We start from the raw sequence: 23,359 nt of genomic DNA, 5'->3' as shown, positions 1-23,359 counted from the left end.
TTTCGCCACGTTGGCCAGGCTTGTCTCAAACTCCTGACCTCAGGTGATCCATCCTCTTTGGCCTTCTAAAGTGCTGAGATTATAGGCGTGAGCCACTGTGCCTGGCCTAAAGTGAGGAATTCTTATTATGCAGTCAAACATTCAATGTGGTCAGCATGTTTACTACCCAGTTCCTAAAGATGTTCCACAAAACCCTTTCATCAGCTTAGAAGTCTGATCCTTCCTCTTCCAGAACACTATGAATCTGTCAGCGTTCCATCCTTGTCACTGTCAAGAACTGTGAGGAGTTTAAGATTGTATCCTACTTGCAAACTAAGAATTTAGTCTGGCACAATTTCATCGATGCTGCCAAAAAAATTGTAGGACAGAGACTAATTACTTGCAACAACAGCAGTAGAGTATCAACATTTTCTTGTACCAATTTATCAAGTCCCAGTTTTTACAGTGCAAGGCAAAGATGGTCACATGATACAGTCATATGCAATGGGTCATGTTGTAGGTTGTGTTCCCTCAGTTTAGGTAACACCTATTTTATAATGGTCAGTAAGCAAACCTACCCTTTGCTTTGAAAGTAGACATTATTTTTATCATCTAAAGCTGTAGTTATAAAAAGATAGCCCAAAGCAAAGGCAGTCAGTGCCACTGCTAGTTCTGAGAGCTACAATAGCTTCCACAGAGATTTCTACAAGTATGAGAACTTACATAAAGTGAAATCAGCCCTCTATCTTCATCTTCCCATTAACCAAGCTCAGCTTTAACCAGATCATCAATTTACTTTTGAATAGTCCATGTTCAACACTCCCTGCTGGAAACCTTTGAAATTTAAAATTTGCCTTTGAATAACTGTCCCATTTTATGTTTTCTCTTTGGGAGCAATATAAAAATGGGTTAGATAGTATATTCATATGCTAAAATTGAAAAAAAGCAACATCTAATAATATTTATTCAGGCCTTAGATATTTTAATGTGTATATTCAAAGTTTGAAAACAATATACATTGCAGAAAATAAAAAAGTAGTATTGATTTTTTCAACTTTTATTTTAGCTTACAGATTGCAGTGGACCAAAGGAAAATGCTTCATATATTGAGCAAAATAAAGAAAATCAGTGTTTTGAAAATGAAACTGATGAGACGACAACTGTAAGTGTTACATTGTTTTCTTTCTTACTAGGCTTCATGGGTAAGATTTGTCTTGTTCTCTGTGGATAGTGCTAGCAGTGTTAAAGAAGGAAAAGGAAATGTGTAACCTAATTTCTAGCTTTGGCCTGGTCAGCAAATTGGGTTCTCAGGCTTCTAAGCTGACACTGAATGTGTATCATTTTGAGTAGTTGTGTGTTTCATTTTGGGTTCTGTGTTTTAGTAGGTAGTCTTAAGGTGCTGGTTATCACACAATCATTTTGTAAGCTATTTCACTTTCCTCTCTTGAAAAATACTTTCATTTAACCTAGAAGATGTTAACTATTTGAGACAGTAATAAAATGCAAAATGTGTATCCAGGAAAGGAAGTTATCTAATTTGGCAATGAGACTGTTTCTTTTCCAAAAGAAGAGAGGGAGGGTGGACATCCATGCTGGGCTCATGAATACTTGGAAAACACATTTTTGGACTTCCTGGCTGTTCGCAAGGATATTTGTATTTTTGCTTCCTGAAAATGAAGTCATTAGTCCTAAGTGGGATACGAATGTGCCAACCTTCCAGGCAGCTAAATTAAATAAATGCTGAAAAATATATTAGAGAAACTTTTGATTTCATAATTGGAGAGCATATTGCTAGCTTATGCTGCTTAAATGCTAAAAGCTTCCATTTCCTCATCTTATAGGGTACTTTTGAAATTTTAATGAGATCCTGAATATGAACATGCTTAGTACTGCTTGGCAAATAGTAGATATTCATGCTATTGAAATTAATTGCAAGTTTTGCATTTATTTTATTGAGGATATTTTTATTAACATTTGGAAAATAAAAATGAAGATATTAATGAAAACTTTAGACCTTTAATGATGAATACTTCATATTTAATATGGTTTCTGTCTTTGTTTTATTCCTGTTTTTCCTTTGAACAATTTAAAATAATTGAGAGTATTTTTTAGGGATGTATTCTGTGTTTAAATAAACCTAATATACAAAACGTAAAGTTTGGAGATTTGATATTCCAGAGTCCTAGTGAGAAACAATGAAAATTTTTAATCAACTTATAGAGAAATGAGGAATCTTAAAGAAATAATTGACAGGACTTGGTGACTGAGTAAACTGAGAGTTAGGTGGTATCAGAGCATAAATGGGGTTATTTGGAGGAAAGCTGACTAATGGATAGATAGAGTTAACTAATTCAATTATGACATCTTAAATTTGAAATAACATGGGAACAACTAAGAAAATACCTTGAGAGGAGATGCGGCATATTTGTGGAGAACAAAGTGTAATATCAAAAATAGGACAGTGTGGTAGAATGGAATGAACAAAAGATCCGAAGTCAGAAACCAGGATTTGTATCTTGGCTCTATCACAAATTAGTCATGTGACCTCAGGCACATTAAATGACTTTTTATTGTGCCTGAAATGAGATACAATGAGATTATACCTATTGTGACTATACTATAGGAATATAAAAAGGATGAAATGGGATAGTTATATATGAAAGGATTGATAGGTAAATGCTCTAGATATTGCATGCATTTGGAGAAATGAGTAGAGCACTAAATGCATTTAGGAATATCTTTGTTTTAATACTGTTTTAATTGTTTGATATTTTATCTTTTTCAGCAGAAAACAGAGTCTAGCCAATCTTATGAATTAGAACTGGTTGATTAAGGGACTAAGTAAATATTATGCAGGTACCACAATGGGTGGGGGCAGAAAGTTAGGTTTCTTTCAGCAAGAGCAGAGAGGTAACAAGGTAGAAACACATTTGACTGTAGGACACATATCAGACTCATAAAGAAGAATTGTGTAAGAGTAAGTCATAACTGGAAACAGAGATGTTAGATTATTGTCTTTGTACACTTACTATTTGAGTGTTCTCGGGCAAGTCACTTAGACTATCTGTGTGCCTCAGTTTCCTAATCTAAACCCTAATCTCAAGAGAGAGACTGATTAGATATTAATAATTTATGGGGCTGGTGGCAGTAGCCCAGGCCTGTAATTCCAGCACTTTGGGAGGCCAAGGCAGGTGGATCACTTGAGGCCAGGAGTTTGAGACCAGTCTGGCCAATATGGTGAAAGCCCACCTCTACTAAATACAAAAATTAGCCAGGTGTGGTAGTGTGTGCCTGTAATCCCAGCTACTTGGGAGGCTGAGGCAGGAGAATTGCTTGAACCTGGGAGTTGGATGTTGTAGTGAGCTGAGATAGCGCCACTGTACTCTAGCATGGGTGACAGGGAAAGACTCCATCTCAAAAAAATAAATAAAAATAAATAAATAACGTATGAGTCCTTTCAATTATGATACATTTAGTATACTTTGATAGAATAGAATAATTGTGTGTTTTAGAGAATTTCAGCATTGCTCTTAATTATTTTTAGGTTATGGTATATATTTATACTCTTAAATAGCTGCACCTTAGAATTAATAATAATTTTGTAGCTCAGCTCTATTTTTCTAGTAACTGTTCTTTCTGATATTTAGAAGGAAACTTCTTTTTCTGAATGCCACTCACCTATGGGAAAGAAGATTTTTATGTTTGTTTGTTTTATGGAATGAGAGCAGAATGAGAATCCTCTTGTCTCTATATGTTTACATTAAATGCTTCCCATGATCCTTATCTTAAAAGTGATAGTTCCGAGACACTAAATAGCCTAATCAGTTTTGGAGAATAAGAACAAATTTAGAAGCCTCAGACATCCTGATTTCAAAGCTTACTACAAAGCAACAGCAATCAAGATGGTGTGGTACTGGCATAAAGACAGATAGATATATTCATCAATGAAACAGAATGTAGATCCTAGAAACAGACCATTGCATATATGGCAAATTATTTTAAATAAGGGAGCTACAACTACCACTGGGGAAAGGATAGTTTCTTTAACAAATGGTGGTGAGAAAACTGGATATCTACATGCAAAAGAATAAAACTGGGCCCTTACTTTATACTATATACAAAAATTAACTCAAAATGGATTACAGATATAAGTAAGACTTTATAACTCCTATAGAAAATGTAAGATTTAAACTATAAAACTAATAGAAAAATGTCAGGACACATTGGATTTGGCAACAATTTCTTGAATATGACACCAGAAGCACAGGAAACTGAAAGCAAAAATAAACAAATTATACTGCATCAAACGTAAAGACTTCTGTACATCAAAGAACACAATCACCAGAGTGAAAAGACAGCCAATGGAACTGGAGAAAGTATTTGCAAGTCATATATATGTGAAGGATTTATATCTAGAATATATAAAGAACTTCTAAAACTCAACAACAAATAACAAGTAACACAATTAAAAATGGACAAAATACTTGAATAGACAATTCTCCAAAGAAAATATACAAATGGCCAACACACCTATGAAAAATACTCAACACCACTAATCATGAGGGAAATGCCAATCAAAACAACAATTAAATATCATCTCACACCCATTAGGATGCCTGCTGTCAAAAGAACAGAAAATAATGTGTTGATAAAGATATGCAGAAATTGAAATGCTTGTACGCTGTTGGTGGGAATGGTGCCACCATTATGAAAAACAGTATAAAGATTCTTGAAAATCTTAAAAATAGAATTATCATATGATCCAGCAATTCTACCTCTGGGTAAATATCCAAAAGAATTCAAAGCAGGATCTGGAAGAAATATTTACACAGCCATGTTCATCACAGCCTTATTTGCAATAGCCAAGTGGTGGAAGCAGCCCAAATGTTCATTAACAGAAGAATGGATAAAGAAAATGTTATACACACACACACACACATACACACACACACACACATACACACACACACACACACACATATATTACGAGCCTTAGGAACAAAAGGAAATCCTATCATATGTTAACATGAATGGACCTTGAGGGTATTATGCTAAGCAAAATAAGCCAGTCACAAAAGGACAAACACTGTGTGATCCCACTCCTATAAAGTATCTAAAGTAGGCAGACTTATAGAAACAGAAAGTAGAAAGGTAGTTGCCTAGGGCTGGAGAGATGAGGGAGGGGAAATTAATGTTTATTGGGTATATATAGTTTCAGTTTTTCAAGATGAAAAACTCATCTAGGTATCTGTTTCACAAAAATGTAATATACTTAACACTATTGAACACTACACTTAAGAGTGGTCAGTATTATAAATTAAAGGTTATGTGGTTCTTACAATAATTTAAAATAATAATTTAAATAATAATACTAATTTAAAATAATAATTTAAAAGCTGATGTTTTTGAGTTAATCTTTCCAGAGGGCCAAGTTTGAAAATACTATAGAATCAGGATTAAAGGTAATTTTAATGGTAATACAAAGTAGTGAATTTCCTTAGTTTTAAATTACGTTTATTGTCAGTCTGCTTAAAGGGATTATATCATCTGCTGGAAAACCTCAAGTTATAGGATATATACCGCCTCCCAAGGTAGCTCGTTCCATCTGGTCAAGTTTGAATATTGTTAAGTCTCATATATTTATAAAGCTTTATTTAATCAATCCAACATTAATGTGTTTACTGTCTCTAAAGCAATACAAACACTACAGATATGATATTATATATGATACATCTGTATTTAGGATTCTGTTTTTTTATACTTGCTTGAAAACAATGAAGTATAGTATATTCTGTTCAGATAAGGACCAAACATTGTAGTTTATGGTATTTACTACCTGGATCAATGAGTTCAGTGATTTCCAAAGTGCAGAAGATTATTACAACAAAGATGGGATGGGAATTGGCATTAGATAATCAAGATTTATCCTGATTCATCCACTTGGTCAATAGAATATTCACCATACTGAAATAAGAGATGACACAAACAAGTATACATTCCATTCTCATGGATAGGAAGAATCAATATCATGAATATGACCATACTGCCCAAAGTGCTTTATAGATTCAATGCTATTCCCATCAAAATACTATTGACATTCTTCACAGAATTAGAAAAAATCTACTTTAAATTTCATATGGAACCAAAAAAGAGCCCATATAGCCAAGACAATCCTGAGCAAAAAGAACAAGGCTGGAGGCATCATGCTACCTGACTTCAAACTATACTACAAGGCTACAGTAGCCAAAACAGCATGGTACTGGTACCAAAACAGATATAGACCAAGGAAACAGGACAGAAACCTCAGAAACAACACCACACATCTACAACCATCTGATCTTCAACAAACCAGACAAAAGCAAACAATGAGGAAATGATTCCATATTTAATAAATGATGCTGGGAAAGCTGGCTAGCCATAGGCAGAAAACTGAAACTTGACCCCCTTCCTTAAACCTTACACAAAAATTAACTCAAGATGGGTTAAAAACTTAAATGTAAACCCAAAACCATAAAAACTTTGGATGAAAACCTAGGCAATATCATTCAAGACATAGGCATGGGCAAAGACTTCATGACGAACATGCCAAAAGCAATAGCAACAAAAGCCAAAATTGACAAATGGAATCTAATTAAACTACAGGGTTTCTGCACAGCAAAGGAAACTATCAGAGAAAACAGAAAACCTACAGAATGGGAGCAAATTTTTGCAATCTACCCATCTGACAAAGGTATAATATCAGAATCTACAAGGAACTTAAAGAAATTTACAAGAAAAAAGGAACCCTATTAGAAAGTGGGCAAAGGACATAAACAGACACTTCTCAAAATACGTCATTTATGTGACCAACAAACATATGAATAAAAGCTCAACATCACTGATCACTAGAGAAATGAAAATCAAAACCACAATGAGGTACCATCTCATGCCAGTCAGAATGGCAATTATTAAAAAGCAACAAGCAATAGATGCTGACAAGGCTGTGGAGAAATAGGAATGCTTTCACACTCTTGGTGGGAATGTAAATTAGATCAACCATTGTGGATGACAGTGTGCCAATTCCTTGAAGATCTACAACCAGAAATACCATTTGACCCAGCAATCCTGTTACTGGGTATATACCCAGAGGAATATACATCATTCTATTATAAAGATACATGCACAAAGATACATGTGCAGCACTGTTCACAACAGCAAAGACTTGGAACCAACCCGAATCCCCATCAATGATAGACTGGATAAAGAAACTGTGGCACGTATACACCATGGAATACTATGCAGTCATAAAAAAGGATGAGTTCATGTCCTTTGCAGGGACATGGATGAAGTTAGAAGCCATCATCCTCAGCAAACTAACACAGGAACAGAAAACCAAACATCACATGTTCTCACTCATCAATGGGAGTTGAACAATGAGAACACATGGACACAGTGCGGTGAACAACACACACGAGGGCCAGTCAGGGGGTGGGGGGCAAGGGGAGGGAGAGCATTAAGACAAATAGCTAATGCATGTGGGGCTTAAGACCTAGATGATGGGTTGATAGGTGCAGCAACCTATGGCACACATATACCTATGTAACAAATCTGCACATTCTGCATTTGTATCCCAGAACTTAAAATAAAATAAAAGAATATTCACCATACTGGTTCATCAAGTCAACAGCTAAATAACTTTGGATAAGTCCATTTTTCTGAGTCTGAGTTTCTTTACCTGTAAAATTATACTTAATTCACTGGTTATGAATACTTAATGATATTATGCACATGAAAATTCATAGCTGGTAAATGAAAAGTTAATGGTTATTTGCAAGTCATATATTTGATAAGGGGTTAATATCTAAAATTTATAAAGAATTTATACAACTCAGTAGTGGAAAAACAACTAACTAAAACATGGGCAAAAGACTTGGGTGGATATTTCTTCAAAGAAGACAGAAATGTCCAACAGGTATATAAAAAGAAGCTAAACAGTAATCATCAGGGAAATGCAAATCAAAACTACAGTGAGAAACCACCTCACACTCATTAGGATGGCTTTATCAAAAAGTCAATAGATAGGAGGGAGGCAGAGCAAGATGGCTGAATAGAACACTCCAGTGATTATCCCACTTGCAGGAACACCAAATTGAATAACTATCCATGCAAGAAAGCACCTTCATAAGAACCAAAGGTTAGGTGAGTGATCACAGTAGCTGGCTTAAATATTATATCAAGGAAAGAGGCACTAAAGAAGGTAGGAAAGACAGTTTTGCATTGCCTATGCCACTCTTCCCCAACCCATGGCATGTATGCAGAGAATCTGCATGTTTGCAGGAGAGAGAGAGAGAAGTGATTGTGAGACATTGCATTGGAACTCATTTCTGCCCTCTCACAGCAGAATACAACATAGGGCAAAATTCCAACAGTGTCCACAGATGAAGCATTTAGACTAGACCCATTCCAAGGGGAATTCTCCACCCCAGTGGTAGGAACTTGAATTTGGGGTAGCTCTACCATTGGCTGACTAAAGTTGCCTAGTGTCCTAGATAAATTTGAACGTCAGTCAGGTGACAAGGTCTGCAGTTCTTGGATAAGTCCTGGCACTGCTCTGGGCTTGGGGTCAGTGAACTTGGGTTACATGAAACCCAGTGAGACACTAGTTGTCATGCCCAAGGGAGTGTTTGTGTGTTACCCCTCCATAATTCCAGGCATTCAGCTTGGGAGAGATTCCCTACTCTTTAGGAAAGCAGAATAAAAAGTACAGAGGACTTCGTCTTGCAACTTGGGTACCAACTCAGCCACAGTAAAATAAAGCACCATGCTGATTCCTGGAACCCTTAATTCCAGGTCCTAGCTCCTGGATGGCATCTCTAGACCTACCCTTGGCTAGAAGGGAACCTACTCCTCTGACGGGAGGGACCCATTCCTGGCTGAATATGCCACCTGCTGACTAAAGAGCCCTTGGGTATTGAAGAAACATCAGCAGCAGCCAGGAAATAGTACATGGACCTTGGATGACACCCAAATACTGTGATGCCTTCAGGTATTACCCAGCACAGTCCTGACTGTGATAGCCATGGGAGTGCTTGTGCTACCCCTCCCCCAACTCTGGGAAGCTCAGAAGAGAGAGAGAGAGAGACAGACAGACAGACAGACAGAGACAGACTTCTGTTTGGGGAAAGTGAGAAGTGAGGAAAGAGAATGAGAGACTGCTACCCAGTAATCCAGGCAATTCCCCAGATCTTACCCAAGCCTACCAAGGTGATACCTCTAGGAGTCTGCAAGAATTGCAGCATTACTAGTTCTGGGGCATCTCCCAGTGTTGATATGGCTTCAGTGACCAAAGGCTTAGATCACAACATCCAATTCCATTTGAATACCTGGAAAGCCTTCACAAGAAGGATAGGTACAAACGAACTGAGACTGCAAGCTTAAAATAAATACCTAACTTCTAAATAACCAGATATTAACAAACATCCACAAGCATCAAGAACATACAGGAAAACATGATCTCACTAAACAAACTAAGTAAGTCACTAGTGACCAATTCTGGAGTGGTGGAAATATATGAACTTTCAGAAAGAGAATTCAAAATAGTTGTTTTGAGAAAGCTCAGTGAACATCAAGATAACGCAGAGAAGGGATTCAAAATCTTATCACAGACATTTAACAAATGGATTGAAATACTTTTTAAAAATAATCAAGCAGAAGTTTCACAGCTGAAAAATTTCTATTGTCAAAGTTAAAAATGCATTCAAATCTCTGAAGAGTGGAATTGATCAAGCAGAAGGAAAAGTTAGTGAGATTGAAGATGGGCTGTATAAAAAACAGTCATGGGGGGAAAAGAAAAAATAATAAAAAGAGTGAAGCAAACCTATAAGATCTAGAAAACGGTCTCAAAAGGGAAAAAGTAAAATTTATTGACCTTAAGGAGGAAGTAAAGAGAGAGATCAGGTAAGAAAGTTTATTTAAAGAAATAATAACAGAGATATTTCCAAACCTAGAAAAAATATTAATATTAGGTACAAGGTCATAGAAAATTAAGCAGATTTAATCCACATAAGACTACCTCAACACATTTAATAATCAAATTCCCAAAGACTAAGATCAAGAAAGGATACTAAAAGCAGCAAGAGAAAAGAAACAAGTAACATGCAAGGGAGCATAAATCTGGCAACAGACTTTTCAGTGGAAATCTGACAGTCCAAGATAGAGAGGTATGACATATTTAAAGTGCTGAAGGGAAAAAAAACAAAAAACAACTTTTATCCTAGAATAGCATATCCAGGGAAAATAGCCTTCAAACATGAAGGAAAAATAAAACTTTACCCGTCAAATAAAAGCTGAGGGATTTCATCAACAGTGGACTTGTCCTAAAAGCAATGATAAAGGGATTTCTTTAATCTAAAATAAAAGGCCATTAACAAACAATAAGAAATCATCTGAAGGTACAAAACTCACTGGTAACAGCAAATACACAGACAGATACAGAATACTTCAACACTGTAATTGTGGTGTGTTAACCACTCATATCTTGAATAGGAAGACTAAAAGACAAACCAATCAAAAATAATAACTATGACATATTTCTAAGAAATAGATTGTATAAAAATATAAACAACTGAAAGTCAAAGAATATGGACAATGAAGTGTAGAGGTTTTTTTTTTTTTTTTTAAGTTTTCTCTTTTCTTGTTCGTTGTTTTTGAAAGCAGAGTTAGGTTGTCATTAGTTTAAAATTGTTTTTTACAAGATATGATTTGCAAGCTTCATGGTAACCTCAGATCAAAAAACCCAAAACAGGTACACAAAAAAGTAAAAGCAAGAATTAGAACATACTATCAGAGAAAATCACTTTTATACAAAGGAAGACAGGAAGGAAGGATGGAAGAAAAGACCACAAAGCAACCAGTAAACAAATAACAAAATGGGAGGATTAACTTCTTACCTATCAATAACAACATTAACTATAAATGGACTAAACTTTCCAATGAAAAACATAAAGTGTTAAACTGATTTAAAGAAAAAAATACCCAATTATATGCTGCCTACAAAACTTATTTCACCTACAGAGTGAAATTAAAGGGATGGAAAAAGATATTCTGTACAAATGTAAACTAAGAAAGAGCAGGAATAGTTATACCTATATCAGATAGAATAAATTTTAAGATAGGAATTATAAGAAGAGACAAAGAAGGACATTATATAATGATAAAGCAGTCCATTTGGCAAGAGGATATAACAATTATAAATATATATGCACCCAACACTAGAGCACCCATATATATAAAGCAAATATTATTAAGGCTAAATAGAGAGAAAGACCACAATACAGTACTAGCTGGAGAGCTCAACACCCCATTTTCAGCATTGAACAGATCATCCAGACAGAAAAATCAACAAAGAAACATCAGACTTAATCTACACTGTTAACCAAATGGGCCTAATGGATATTACAGAACATTTTATCCAAAAGCTGCAGAATGCACATTCTTCCTGTCAGCACATGGGTCATTCTCAAGGATAGATCATATGTTAAGGCACAAAATGAGTCTTAAAACATTGAAATTATATTAAATATCTTTTCTGACCACTATGGAATAAAACTGAAAATCAATAAGAAGAGGAACTTTGGAAACTATACAAATACATAGAAATTAAACAATATACTCCTGAATGACAAGTAGGTCAGTGAAGAAATTAGGAAGGAAATTTTAAGATTTTATGAAACAAATCAAAATGGAAACACAACATTTATAAATTTATGGGATAGAGCTAAAGCAATTCTAAGATGGAAGTATACCAATAAGCGCCTGCATTAAAAAGTAGAGAAATTTCAAATAACCTAATGATGCATGGTAAGAAACTAGAAAAGCAAAAGCAAACCAAGCAAAAATTAGTCAATCAATAAACTTTTAGCCAGACTGAGAACAAAGAGAGAAGACACCCCAAAATGAAATCAGAGATGAAAAACATGAAATTACAACTGATATCACAGAAATTCAAAGGATCATTAGAGACTACTATGAACAGCTATTTACCAAAGAATTGGAAAATCTAGAATAAATAAATTTCTAGACACATACAACCTACCAAGATTCAACCATGAAGAAATCTGAAACCAGAATAGACCAACAAGAAGTAATGAGACAGAAGTCATAATTAAGTCCCCCATCACAGAAAAATTCAAGACCTGATGACTACTGATAAATTATACCAACTATTTAAAGAACTAATACCAATCCTACTCAAACTATTCGAAAAAATCTAGGAGGAAGGAACACTTCCAAAATAATTTCATGAGGCTAGTATTACCATGATGCCAAAACTGGAGAAAGACACATCAAAAAAGAAAACTATAGGCAAATATCTCTGATGAACATAGATGGCAGAATCCTCAACAAAATACTCACAAACCAAATTCAACAACAAGTTAAAAGGATCATTCATCAAGACCAAGTGGGATTCGTCCAGGGATACATAGATGTCTCAACATACAGAAATCAATCAATGTAATACATCATATTGACAGAATGAAGGATAAAACCATATTTCATTTGATGTTGAAAAGCATTCAATAAAATTAAACATCTCTTCATGATAAAAATGCTAAAAAATGTGGCATAGAAGGAACATACCTCAACACAATAAAAGCTATGTATGATAGACTCCTACATAGTACCATACTGAGGGGGAAAAATTAAAAAACCTTTTCTCTAAGGTATAAAACAAGACAAGGATGCCCATTTTTACCACTGCTATTCAATATAGCACTGAAAGTCCTAGCTAGAGTAATTAAATGAGAGAAAAAGTAAAGGGCATCCAAATTGGAATGAAAGAAGTCAAATTATTCTTGTTCATAGCTGATACGATCTATTTAGAGAAACCTAAAACTTCCACAAAAAACTGTACTAATAGAAGTGAAGAATCAATTCAATACAACTGCAGGATACAAAGTCAACATACGAAAAGCATTAGCATTTCTATATGTCAACAATGAACAATCTGAAAAAGAAAGCAAGAAAAAAACTCCCATTTACAATAACTACAAATAAAGTAATATACATAGGAATAAATTTTAATCACAGAAGTAAATGATTTCTTCAATGAAAATTATAAAACATTAGTAAAAGAAATTGAAGAGGGCACAAAAAATGGAAAGATATTCTGTGTTAATGGATTGGAGAAATCAGTATTGTTAAAGTGTTCATACTGCTCAAAGCAATCTACACGTTAGTGAAATCCCTATCAAAATACCAATGACATTCTTCACAGAAATAGAGTAATCCTAAAATTTGTATGGAACCACTATAGACTCAGAAGAGCCAAAGCCATCATGGGCAAAAGGAACATAGCTGGAGGAATTATATTACCTGAACTTTAAGTTATACTACAGAGCTATTGTAACCAAACCAGTGTAGTACTGGCATAAAAACAGACACATAGATCAATGGAACAGAACAGAGAACCCGGAAATAAATCCACACATCTGCCAAAAACTCAATTTTGACAAAGGTGTCAAGAACATATATTGGGAAAATGGCAGTCTGTTTAATAAATTGTGCCAGTAAAACTGGACATCCGTGTGCAGAAAAATGAAACTACAACCCTGTATCTCACCATATACAAAAATAAATTAAAAAGGGATTAAAGATTGAAATATAAGACCTGAAACTATGAAACTACTAAAAGAAAACACTGAGGAAACTCTCTAGGACACTGGTATGGGCAAAAATTTCTTGAGTAATACCTCAAAAGTGCAGGCAACCAAAGTATAAATAGAAAAATGACATTACATCTAGCTAAAAAGCTCTCCATAGCAAAGGAAATAATCAACAAATGAGGAGACAAATTACAGAATGGGGGAAAATATTTTCATCTGACAATAGATTAATAACCCTAATATATAGGGAGCTCAAACAACTCAATTGGAGAAAAAATATGATTTTAAAATGGACAAAAGATCTGAACAGAGATTTCTCAAAAGAAGACATGTAAATAGCCAATAGATATATGAAAAATACTCAATATTATTAATCATCAAGAAATGCAAATCAAAGCAAGAGTGGGATATCATCTCACCCCAGTTAAAATGGCTTTTATCTAAAAGACAGGAAATAATGAGTTCTGGTGAGGATGTGGAGAAAGGGGATCCCTCATATACTGTTTGTGGGAGTATAAATTAGTGTATCTACTATGGAGAGGAGTATGGAGGTTCCTCAGAAAATTAAAAATAGAAACTGCCATATGATTGAGCAATCCCATTGCTAGGTATTTATCCAAAAGAAAAGAAATCAGTGTATTGAAGAGATACCTACACTCCTGTATTTATTATTTATTCACATTAGCCAAGATTTGGAATCATTGTGTCCATCATCTGATTATTGGGTAAAGAAAATGTGGTACACACTGGAATATTATTTAGCCACAAAAAAGAATGAAATCCTGTCATTTGCAACAACATGGATGGAACTTGAGGTCATTATGTTAAGCGAAAGAAACCTGGCACAGAAAGACAAATTTCACATGTTCTCTCTTATATGTGGCCAAACATTAAAATAGTTGAACTCATGGAGAGAAAGAGTATAATGATGGCTCTCTGAGGCTGGAAAGGGTAGCGGTGATGGAGGGGAAAACTGGGGATGGTTAATTTTCATAACAATATAGTTAGATGGAATGAATAAGATCTAGTATTTGATAACACAACAGGGTGACTATAGTCAACAGTAATTATTGTATATATCAAAAAACTAAGAATGAAATTGGAATGTGTCTAATAAAAAAAAATAAGTTCCTGAGGTGATGGATATCCCAGTTACCCTGATGTGATCATTAAACATTTTATGCTTGTACCAGAACATCACATGTACCCTATAAACATATATAACTATCTTGTACTCATAATAATTTTTTTAAAGATAGAAAGGTTACAAATGCATATTTTCTACAAAAATTATTCTGTGTATAACTTTATTTTGGGAGTGTCACATAAATTGTTTTATATTTCTAAAAAAAGTCAAAAGATGACAAATGTTGGTGATGATGTGGAGAAATGGGAACTCTGTACACTACTGATGGGAATGCAGATTGGTACAGCCATTATAGAAAACAGTATGGAGGTCCCTAGAGAAATTGAAGATAGAACACCATATGACCTAGCAATTCCTCTTCTGGGCATATACACAAAGGAAATGAAAGCACAATCTTGTAAAGATATTTGCACTACTATGATCTTTGCAGTATTATTTGCAATAGCCAAGATGGGGAAATAAGTGTTTGTCAGTGGGTGAATGGATAAAGAAACTGTGGTACACATATAACATGGAATAATATTCAGCTTTAAAAAGGAATGAGATCTTTCCATTTGCCATTACATGGATGAGCCTGGGAGGACATTATGCTAAATGAAATGAGCCAGACACAGAAAGGAAAATATTGCATAATCTCACATATATGTGGAATCAATCTATCTATCTATCTATCTATCTATCTATCTATCTATCTATCTATCTATCTGTGTGTATGTGTATACATACATACTTACCATATACAAAATAAAATTTTAAAAATACACAGAATAAAACAATGGTTACCGAGTTGGGAGGAATGAGGGAGATGTAGGTTAGAGGAAACAAACTAGCAGATATGTACTATGAAGAAGTCTAAAGAGCTAATGTACACCATGAGGACTATAGGTAATAACATTGTATTATATATGGGATTCATGCTAAATGAGTAGATTTTAGCTGTTCTTGACACAAAAACAAAAAAATAGGTAACTATATGAGAAGTGGTAAGTATGTTAATTTGCTTCACTATAATAACCTTTTTACTATATATATATATCTTACATGATGTCATATACCTTAATTATTCCCAATATAATTTATTTCAAAATAAATTAATTTTAATCCAAAAACTATTGTTTATGTGTATGTTTGTAAATACTATTGTTAGTGTAAATCAGACCCTTAGAAACTAAACTATGTTAAAGATCTTGCATTGCAAATTTAATGTTGGACTGCTGATTCTAGCCATACATTTTTTAAAGAGTTTTCATATGATGCATTTCATTCATTCATTCACTCATTAAAAAATCTCTATTTAGCATCTGTTACATTCTAAACACTGGTGATGTAGCCATGGACAAAACATCTAAGGTTCCTGCTCTCATTGATAAACTTCAGATAGGGGAGATAGTAAGAGATGAATAGAGAAGATAATTTTAGATTGTGATAATCATATGGAGGAAATAAACTGGGATGATGTAATGGAGAATGATGGAAGATATTCTAATTAGGGGAAATCAGTTTGGGAAGGTCTTGCTGAGGTGGTAACATCTGAGCAGAGACTTGAATGATGAGAAGGAGCTAGCCATGTGCAAATCCAGGGAAAGACAGTTTCTGGCAGAAGGAGCAACAAATTCAAGGCCCTGAGGAAGAATTAGAGTGAAACACCATATTTGAGGAACAGGTAACAGGCCAGTGTGCTTGGGGTATGTATTAGTTTGTTTTCACACTGCTGATAGACATACCCAAGACTGGAAAGAACAAGAAATTTAATTGGACTTACAGTTCCACCTGGCTGAGGAGGCCTTAGAATCATGGCAGGAGGCAAAAGACACTTCTTACATGGTGGCAGCATGAGAAAATGAGGAAGAAACAAAAGCATAAACCCCTGATAAACCCATCAGATCTTGTGAGACTGATTCCATAACACAACAATAGCATGGGAAAGACTGGCACCCCTGATTCAATTACTTCCCCTGGGTCCCTCCCACAGTATGTGGGAATTCGGGGAGATACAATTCAAGTTGAGATTTGGGTGGGGACACAACCAAACCGTATCAGGGTATAAGAAGGTGGAGTATGGGAATGGCATTTAGCAATACTGCTGAGGTTATTTATATTGATTTGAAAGCAAAATTTTATTTTTGACCATATAGCTTTTTAGATTTGTGGCTTGCACACAACTATTTGGATTTCTGCAATCCACTCAACTCACAGCATTGTATAATAGTAGAAAAAATTGAACCTCATTAGAAATGTAGTTAATGTTCAGCAAAGTTTATGTAAACTTTGATTTGTTAGGGAAACAATTTTTATTGAATATTTACATCATTTATAGCCTCCCATTTATATAAAATTTCAAAGGTTGTTTAGATTTTGATGATGATAATAACTGCGAGAACTACATGGCTATCATTTAACTATGTTCCGACTCACATGAGAAAAATTGACATAAAATTTAGGTCCATACAATCGAATATCATGATTAAAAAATGGGTTAAAAGTAAAAATTAATTCATTTCATTAGCAATTATTGGTTCACTCAAAATTTTGCTTGTTTAGTTTTTATACTTTTTTGTAAGAATACACATTTAACTTGAACAGAATATATGGACTCCCGCTTTTCATGAATTATTTTCAGGATCCAATACTGTCCTGATTTTTTTAATGATAGAAACTCTGAAAAATTCAGTCATTTTTTCAGTTGATCCTAATTTCTTACTTATCTCTGGAGAGTTTGGAAATGAGGGCAAGCATTTTGCCATGACCTGCCTGCAGTCTATTTATTTTACTAAGCTAACAAGCTTTGCAGATGTCATTTGTGTGCCTGCTGTTCTGGGTATATGGGGAACAGATAGACAGGGATAGGAGGCCAGGTGGGTAGATTTCTTGTTATTTCCTTTGGACCTAATCTTTCTAATGTGGAGTCCATTTCTTCTGGGGTTATTCTCAAGGCCCTTATAAGCTATGGAAGGTGTCTGGTAGTAGCCCAGAGATGAACCTATCCTTTTAGGAGGATTACATGTTCTTTATAATTCATCTGCATGGAGTCCAGGCTACCTTTGGCTAAGGAGAAGGCCTTTTGAATCTGTTTGTGCCACACACTCAGGTTGGACCCAGAGGGATAGAAATGGTTTCAGGATTTGCAGTGTAATGAGACGGAAAGAACATAGACCACCCTGTGGATTGGAGTCACGTAGGTTCTGTATCACTTATGGAGGTCATAGAAACTCAGGCAGCTTCAGTTTCCTTAACTATAAAGTAGGGATTATAATTGTTTCCTAAAGGGTATTATGACCATGAGATAATAGTTACAAAGTATTTATCTCAGTACTTCAGATAATAGCCACTTGATAAATTACTGTTATTATTAACATGCTTATATTTATTACTGTTTTTCTAACACAATAGCAAGCACCTAGTTTCAGTAGCATCCTGTAGTTGTAACACTTCAGCTAGAAACTGCCCTTCTCCATTATAGATAAGACTGTTCTAAACCATGCCTTCGTACATCAGATTGAATTTGCCAATGAAAATATTTTTATTTGAAAATACCTTCAGCTACATGCACCAATATATTTATTTTTAAATTTTTATGTATGCACATAAGTATATATGCATATATTATAGTTACTCTGTAATATGAATATATGTTTCTCATGAATAAAGGGATCATAGGTTTAAATAGATTTTAAAAAACTATCAAAAATAAATAGCTTAACTAGAGCTGTGATTTTTCATTCCACTAATATTTATTTTGTACCTCTTAAGTGTCAGTACCATACTAGGTGCCAGATATATACATTAAATCTGCCCTCAAGGGGCTTAGATTCTAGAATAGACGCAGACTGGATTTCACTTTTAGAGATATTTTTCCCTGTTGGAAACAAACAAGATAAAAGTAATAATGTATTTAAGTGGTTAAGGTACAGGTTTAGTGCAAGTAATTTACAAGAGTAGTTTTATGATATCAAACTTTCAATTATAGGTTTTACTAAGAATCAATATATTTCTAGTTTGATATCATTAACCTCAAGGAATATCAAGTAAAGCAGCTTGCAGGCTGAGGCTTTCTATCTTGCCAAACTCTTCTTGTGAAAAATCACAGGCCCAATTGAGCACTATGTCTGTAAAAAAAAATGCTTCATATCAATACCTTGTTAATTATAAGAAGAACATAATGTTTCCCTTGAGGCAAAGGAGTGAATTATCCTCTATCATCTTTATATCTGAGGAAAATCAATCGAAGATAAGGTATACACAAAGTGGAAATCCCAAATGGGTCTATACTTCAAAATGTTATGTACTTACTTATATCTAAACATACATACATTATCCAGTTAATCACTTGAGGTGAATACAAGCAAATGAATATATAATATACATATTGTACATGCCTTTACAGTATATTTGTACTCAAATGAGCAGTGTTCTTTTTTCTCAAATAAAAATTGCATATTCAGTTTGTAAAATGCTTGCTGTAAAATGGTTGCTCTTGAAGTACCTTCATTGGATGTGTTTATTAGACTGATTGTATAAAGGGATAACACATTGCTGATTCATTCGGCATGTAATTCTCTTTTCTCCTAACTTCTAGTTAACTCCTATAGTTCTTTCTCAACTTAGCTCAAGGCTCCTCTCCATAAAGCTTTCCCTCACTGCTCCATTCTGGGTTAAATGCCTCTATTTTGTTGATGTTAAACATCCCCAAATGCTTTCTGTACAGTACTATAGTTTTTTATTCTCTTGTGGGCAGGGATTTTGCTAGCTTTTCCTCACCTTGTGTTTCCACATAAGTAGATTGTCAAGTATATTTGTTGAATGAATGAGATACTAGTCTAGACAATGGAAATAAAGAGTTAAAACTATCTTTAAGGAGTGCACTTTAGAGGGTGATACAGACATTAATCAAATAATCACATAATGAGCGCTCAACAAACATGTGTCAGATGAATGACTTAGGGAGTGCCTAAGGTATTCTAGGACCTATGCTAGACAAGCTGTCTTTTATTTCTGCAAGTCTCTATAGTTTGCAAAGTGCTTTCCTCTGTGATCCGCCAGCGTTAGAAGATTAATCAGGCTCCCTCTGCTAATTTTTCTCTATCGTAGTTTCCTTCGCTCTGCAAAGATGGAATTAAGTTCTGAAAGTATCATCTTCCAGGATACCTTGTGAAAATACTCATCTTACTCTGCTATCCTATTTATTTACTTCCTCTGTCTAACCCCTGATTGTCTCCATTCTTATTGTATCTATGACTAACAAAGACCTGGAGTTGGAATTAATGGACATGGTCTTTAATGTCGCCATTGAAAGTTACTAGGCTTTTGGGAAGTGATTTAAACTTCCCAAGCCTGTGAGACTGTTAAGGGTTCTTTGTCAACTTTAAGGTGCTATAGGGACACAAAGCCTAATTATTTTGAACATGAATATGGCAATAAGTCTCAATTACCTATTAGATGTTAGTTGTGTCAGGGAAATATGCTGGTACCTGGGAATGCTCAAAGATATAAAGGTTTTACGCACCCTGAGATAAGCTTAGGAAGTATTAAGTTAAAAAAATTATTGTGATGATGTAACAAATGAGGGTGAATAGACAAAGTGATGTTTCTTTGACCTTTTCAAATTACCGAACCATAAGACAGAGGTACCTAATGGAATGGACCAGAGTATGGATTTTATTCGTGGTGTTTAACTTGAAACTTATTTGAAGTTTATTACACCAGTAGGATGGCAGTTCAGAGGAAATTATGTTTTTTAACTACAAATTTTTTTTTGAACCACTTTTGAAGGTTTTTATATCAAACTGAACTTTAGGGGCTTTTTTTTTTTTTTCTCAGAACATATATTTGATTTGCTATGAACTTAAAATCTTTATGAACAGTGCTCTCATTTGAGTAAAATAATGACATGTCAGTTTCTGAGACATTCATTCATTTAGCAATCAGAAGGTTATCGGGATATTGAAGTTAGAACCACAATAATTCATGAAAGGTAGAAGAGTCTTATGTATTATTTGTTTCCAAATTGTTTATCATAGAAAGAACACTTTTTTATGAAAAATGAGAGGGTAGTTGTTAGTAATGTGGTGGGAAATTGTCCTGCCAGTATCTTGAGGAGGTAAACTGTGTGGGTCCCTAGACATTTATTTTTGGTATTTCAATGGTCCAGTTGACTATGTGTTTTCTTCCTAGTGAAAGCGAATCATTGATTTTCCATTTTTATTTGTCAGGCAGTACTTTCCATTCTGTCATGCACTCTCTCTTTCTCCCTTCCCACCCGCTCTCTCCTTTCTGAGCTCCTGTGTCGTTCTGTTTTTCTGTTTCAGTCTGTGACTGCCTGTGTGTCTAAGATGATGGGGAAAAAAAGTATATTATTATCCAGAGTGATGCTTGTCAAGCACCTCAAAGGCAGTCTATGTAGTTGCAGCTTTACTAGAAGAAAGAGAGGGATTTGGGGGAGGGGAGAGTGCTAATCCTTTGGCTGTTAAAATGCTGCAAAAGGAAACACAAAGCTCTGCCCACGTAATAAGTGCCTGCAGACAGCAAGTGAGGAGGGAAAAGTTTGGGGAAGAACTCATTTTTTCACTCAGAATGTGGAACTTTTGTAAACACTTTAGAACCTCCTCTCACCCCAATTTCGTAACATGCTTATTCGTTTAAATGTTCAGGTTGTTTGTGTATTCGCATATATCATGGACCACACACATAGGTAAACACAAAAGAAGGAAATGTAACCCTTTTCTAAGTTAAACCTCCAAATCCGCAGTTTCTCTGTGTCACTGTCTTGATTTTCCTTATCCAGCTGTTAGTCATTTGTAAGAAGCTGCCCTTGTAATTGCAAGTGAGTTGAGATGTGATGTATGCAGCACCACATGCACCTTAGCTTTTCAGTCATATCTTTCGAGTCATTTAGACTCCCGGCAATCATGCTCGTAATAAATAGCATTTTATTTTCCAAAGTCGCTATTCTGGCACTGGAACGACAGCCATTTGGTAGATGGGACGGGTAGTTTTTTGTGTTACTCAGTGTTGTTAGTAAGAAAGGAAGGCAACAAAGTGGGGACTTTGGCAAAGGAAATCTTATGAGTATACTGAAGCAGCGGATCAGAATTCAGAAACAAGAGCAAGAGCTGAAATGTGATTCTCTGGTGCTTGGTGTTACACTCATCGCCACGAGAGAACTGTGCGGGGCACTCACAGGAGCCTTGTTCCGATCAAGGAATCCGCTAAAAGACCATGCAGCCGCGGAGCCCAGCAAGCCACCGGGAAGTTTTGCCGGAGCTGATTTCTAGGGGATTTTCTGGTGCCTAGGAGAATCCTGCTTGCCTTGAGCTGTATGGAGGAGGGCTCGAGTTTCCCATGAGGGGCCCCCTTGGAAAAGCCGTCTGTACAGAATCCAAGCTCTGCTTCTTTCTGTGTGCAATTTCCAAAAGGCTTTTCTCACCTTTGCTGATTTGCTGGCGTGATTTCCATGTACTGAGTCCTGTGTAGGGATCCAGGATGGATTGCCTGTGCATTGTCACCACAAAGGTAGGATAGGAAACAGGGCTGTTGTTGTGTGCAGCATTTTTCTATTATTATTCTGGTCCCGTAATTAAACAGTTCTAGTAGGTGCTGCCAGTTCATGAGATAAAATGATTAGTATAATTTACTTTGCTGGGTATTTTGTTCCCTGAGGGTCTGGGGGGTCCTATCTTTATGTGATTTTTAACTTCTTAAAGTGATATTGCATGTTTGTGCAAATGGAAGGAGAATTTGCCGTTTTTTTTTTTTTTTTTTTTTTTATGGCAGGATTTGCTTTTGCATCTATTTATAGCTCATAATAGAAATATCTATAGTAGTAGTGTAGCACATACACATCAGTTTAACTTAACATATCAAGGCAGTCTTTCTGAGTGAGATAATTAGCTTTTCATTTAAAAACCATGTCTTCTGTGTTTAAAGAAGCCAATCAGCTTTACTGTGACTTGACATATTGCTTCTGATTGGAGAATTCTGATATTCTGCATTTTAGTGATTTATTTTAAAGGAAAAAAATCTCAAGGCCCTGAGTTAAAACAAACACAATATTTAATATTTAGCTAATTCTCTCTATTTTAATTAGAAACAAATGAAATATTTGCATTATTGGAAATATAAATAAAAGTGGGCATGAAATAAAATCAATAGGCAATCGTTTTATGGATTTGTTTTACAGAAAATAGCGAAACATTTCAAAAGCAGTTTATTTTATTCTGTCTTCAGTTCTAAATAATGTATTTAAAATTTGTAATCACTGATTATTTGAATAGATATTCCTAATATTTTTGGGAAAAAACTAATTATAAGACATTTATTCATTAGTTCCCTTTTCATTTTGCATGTAAGCATACCATGAGTTAATTTGAACCATATCTTTTTGTATCTCACATTGACTAGATGACCATTAAACATAACAAAATTAGTAGCGTAGTACATGAGAGTTAACTAAGTGAGTGTAGATTTCCCATTGTGATCTCCTTTTACCACTGAAGAAAATATTATTTAATTTCAAAGCCACAAACCAAGTTCCCCATGGCATGACTTTAAATATTTTACTTGTACAAATTAAGTCCCAGAACATTTTAATGGA

General features: G+C 34.9%; 1 protein-coding gene across 1 annotated transcript in view; it reads left to right on the top strand.

Moving 5' to 3' along the window:
* Positions 1-23,359, top strand: part of DLG2 (discs large MAGUK scaffold protein 2) — a 2,228,225-nt gene that overhangs the window by 512,021 nt on the left and 1,692,845 nt on the right. The window contains exon 5 of the mRNA XM_077964104.1: positions 1,046-1,141. Within this exon, the coding sequence (XP_077820230.1) occupies positions 1,046-1,141 (96 nt within the window). The remainder of the gene's footprint in view (positions 1-1,045; positions 1,142-23,359) is intronic.

This window comes from Macaca mulatta, chromosome 14, assembly GCF_049350105.2.
Source record: "Macaca mulatta isolate MMU2019108-1 chromosome 14, T2T-MMU8v2.0, whole genome shotgun sequence".
In the NCBI taxonomy this organism is placed as follows: domain Eukaryota; kingdom Metazoa; phylum Chordata; class Mammalia; order Primates; family Cercopithecidae; genus Macaca; species Macaca mulatta.
Note: the sequence above shows the minus strand (reverse complement) of the source record. Positions and strands in the feature narration are given on the sequence as shown.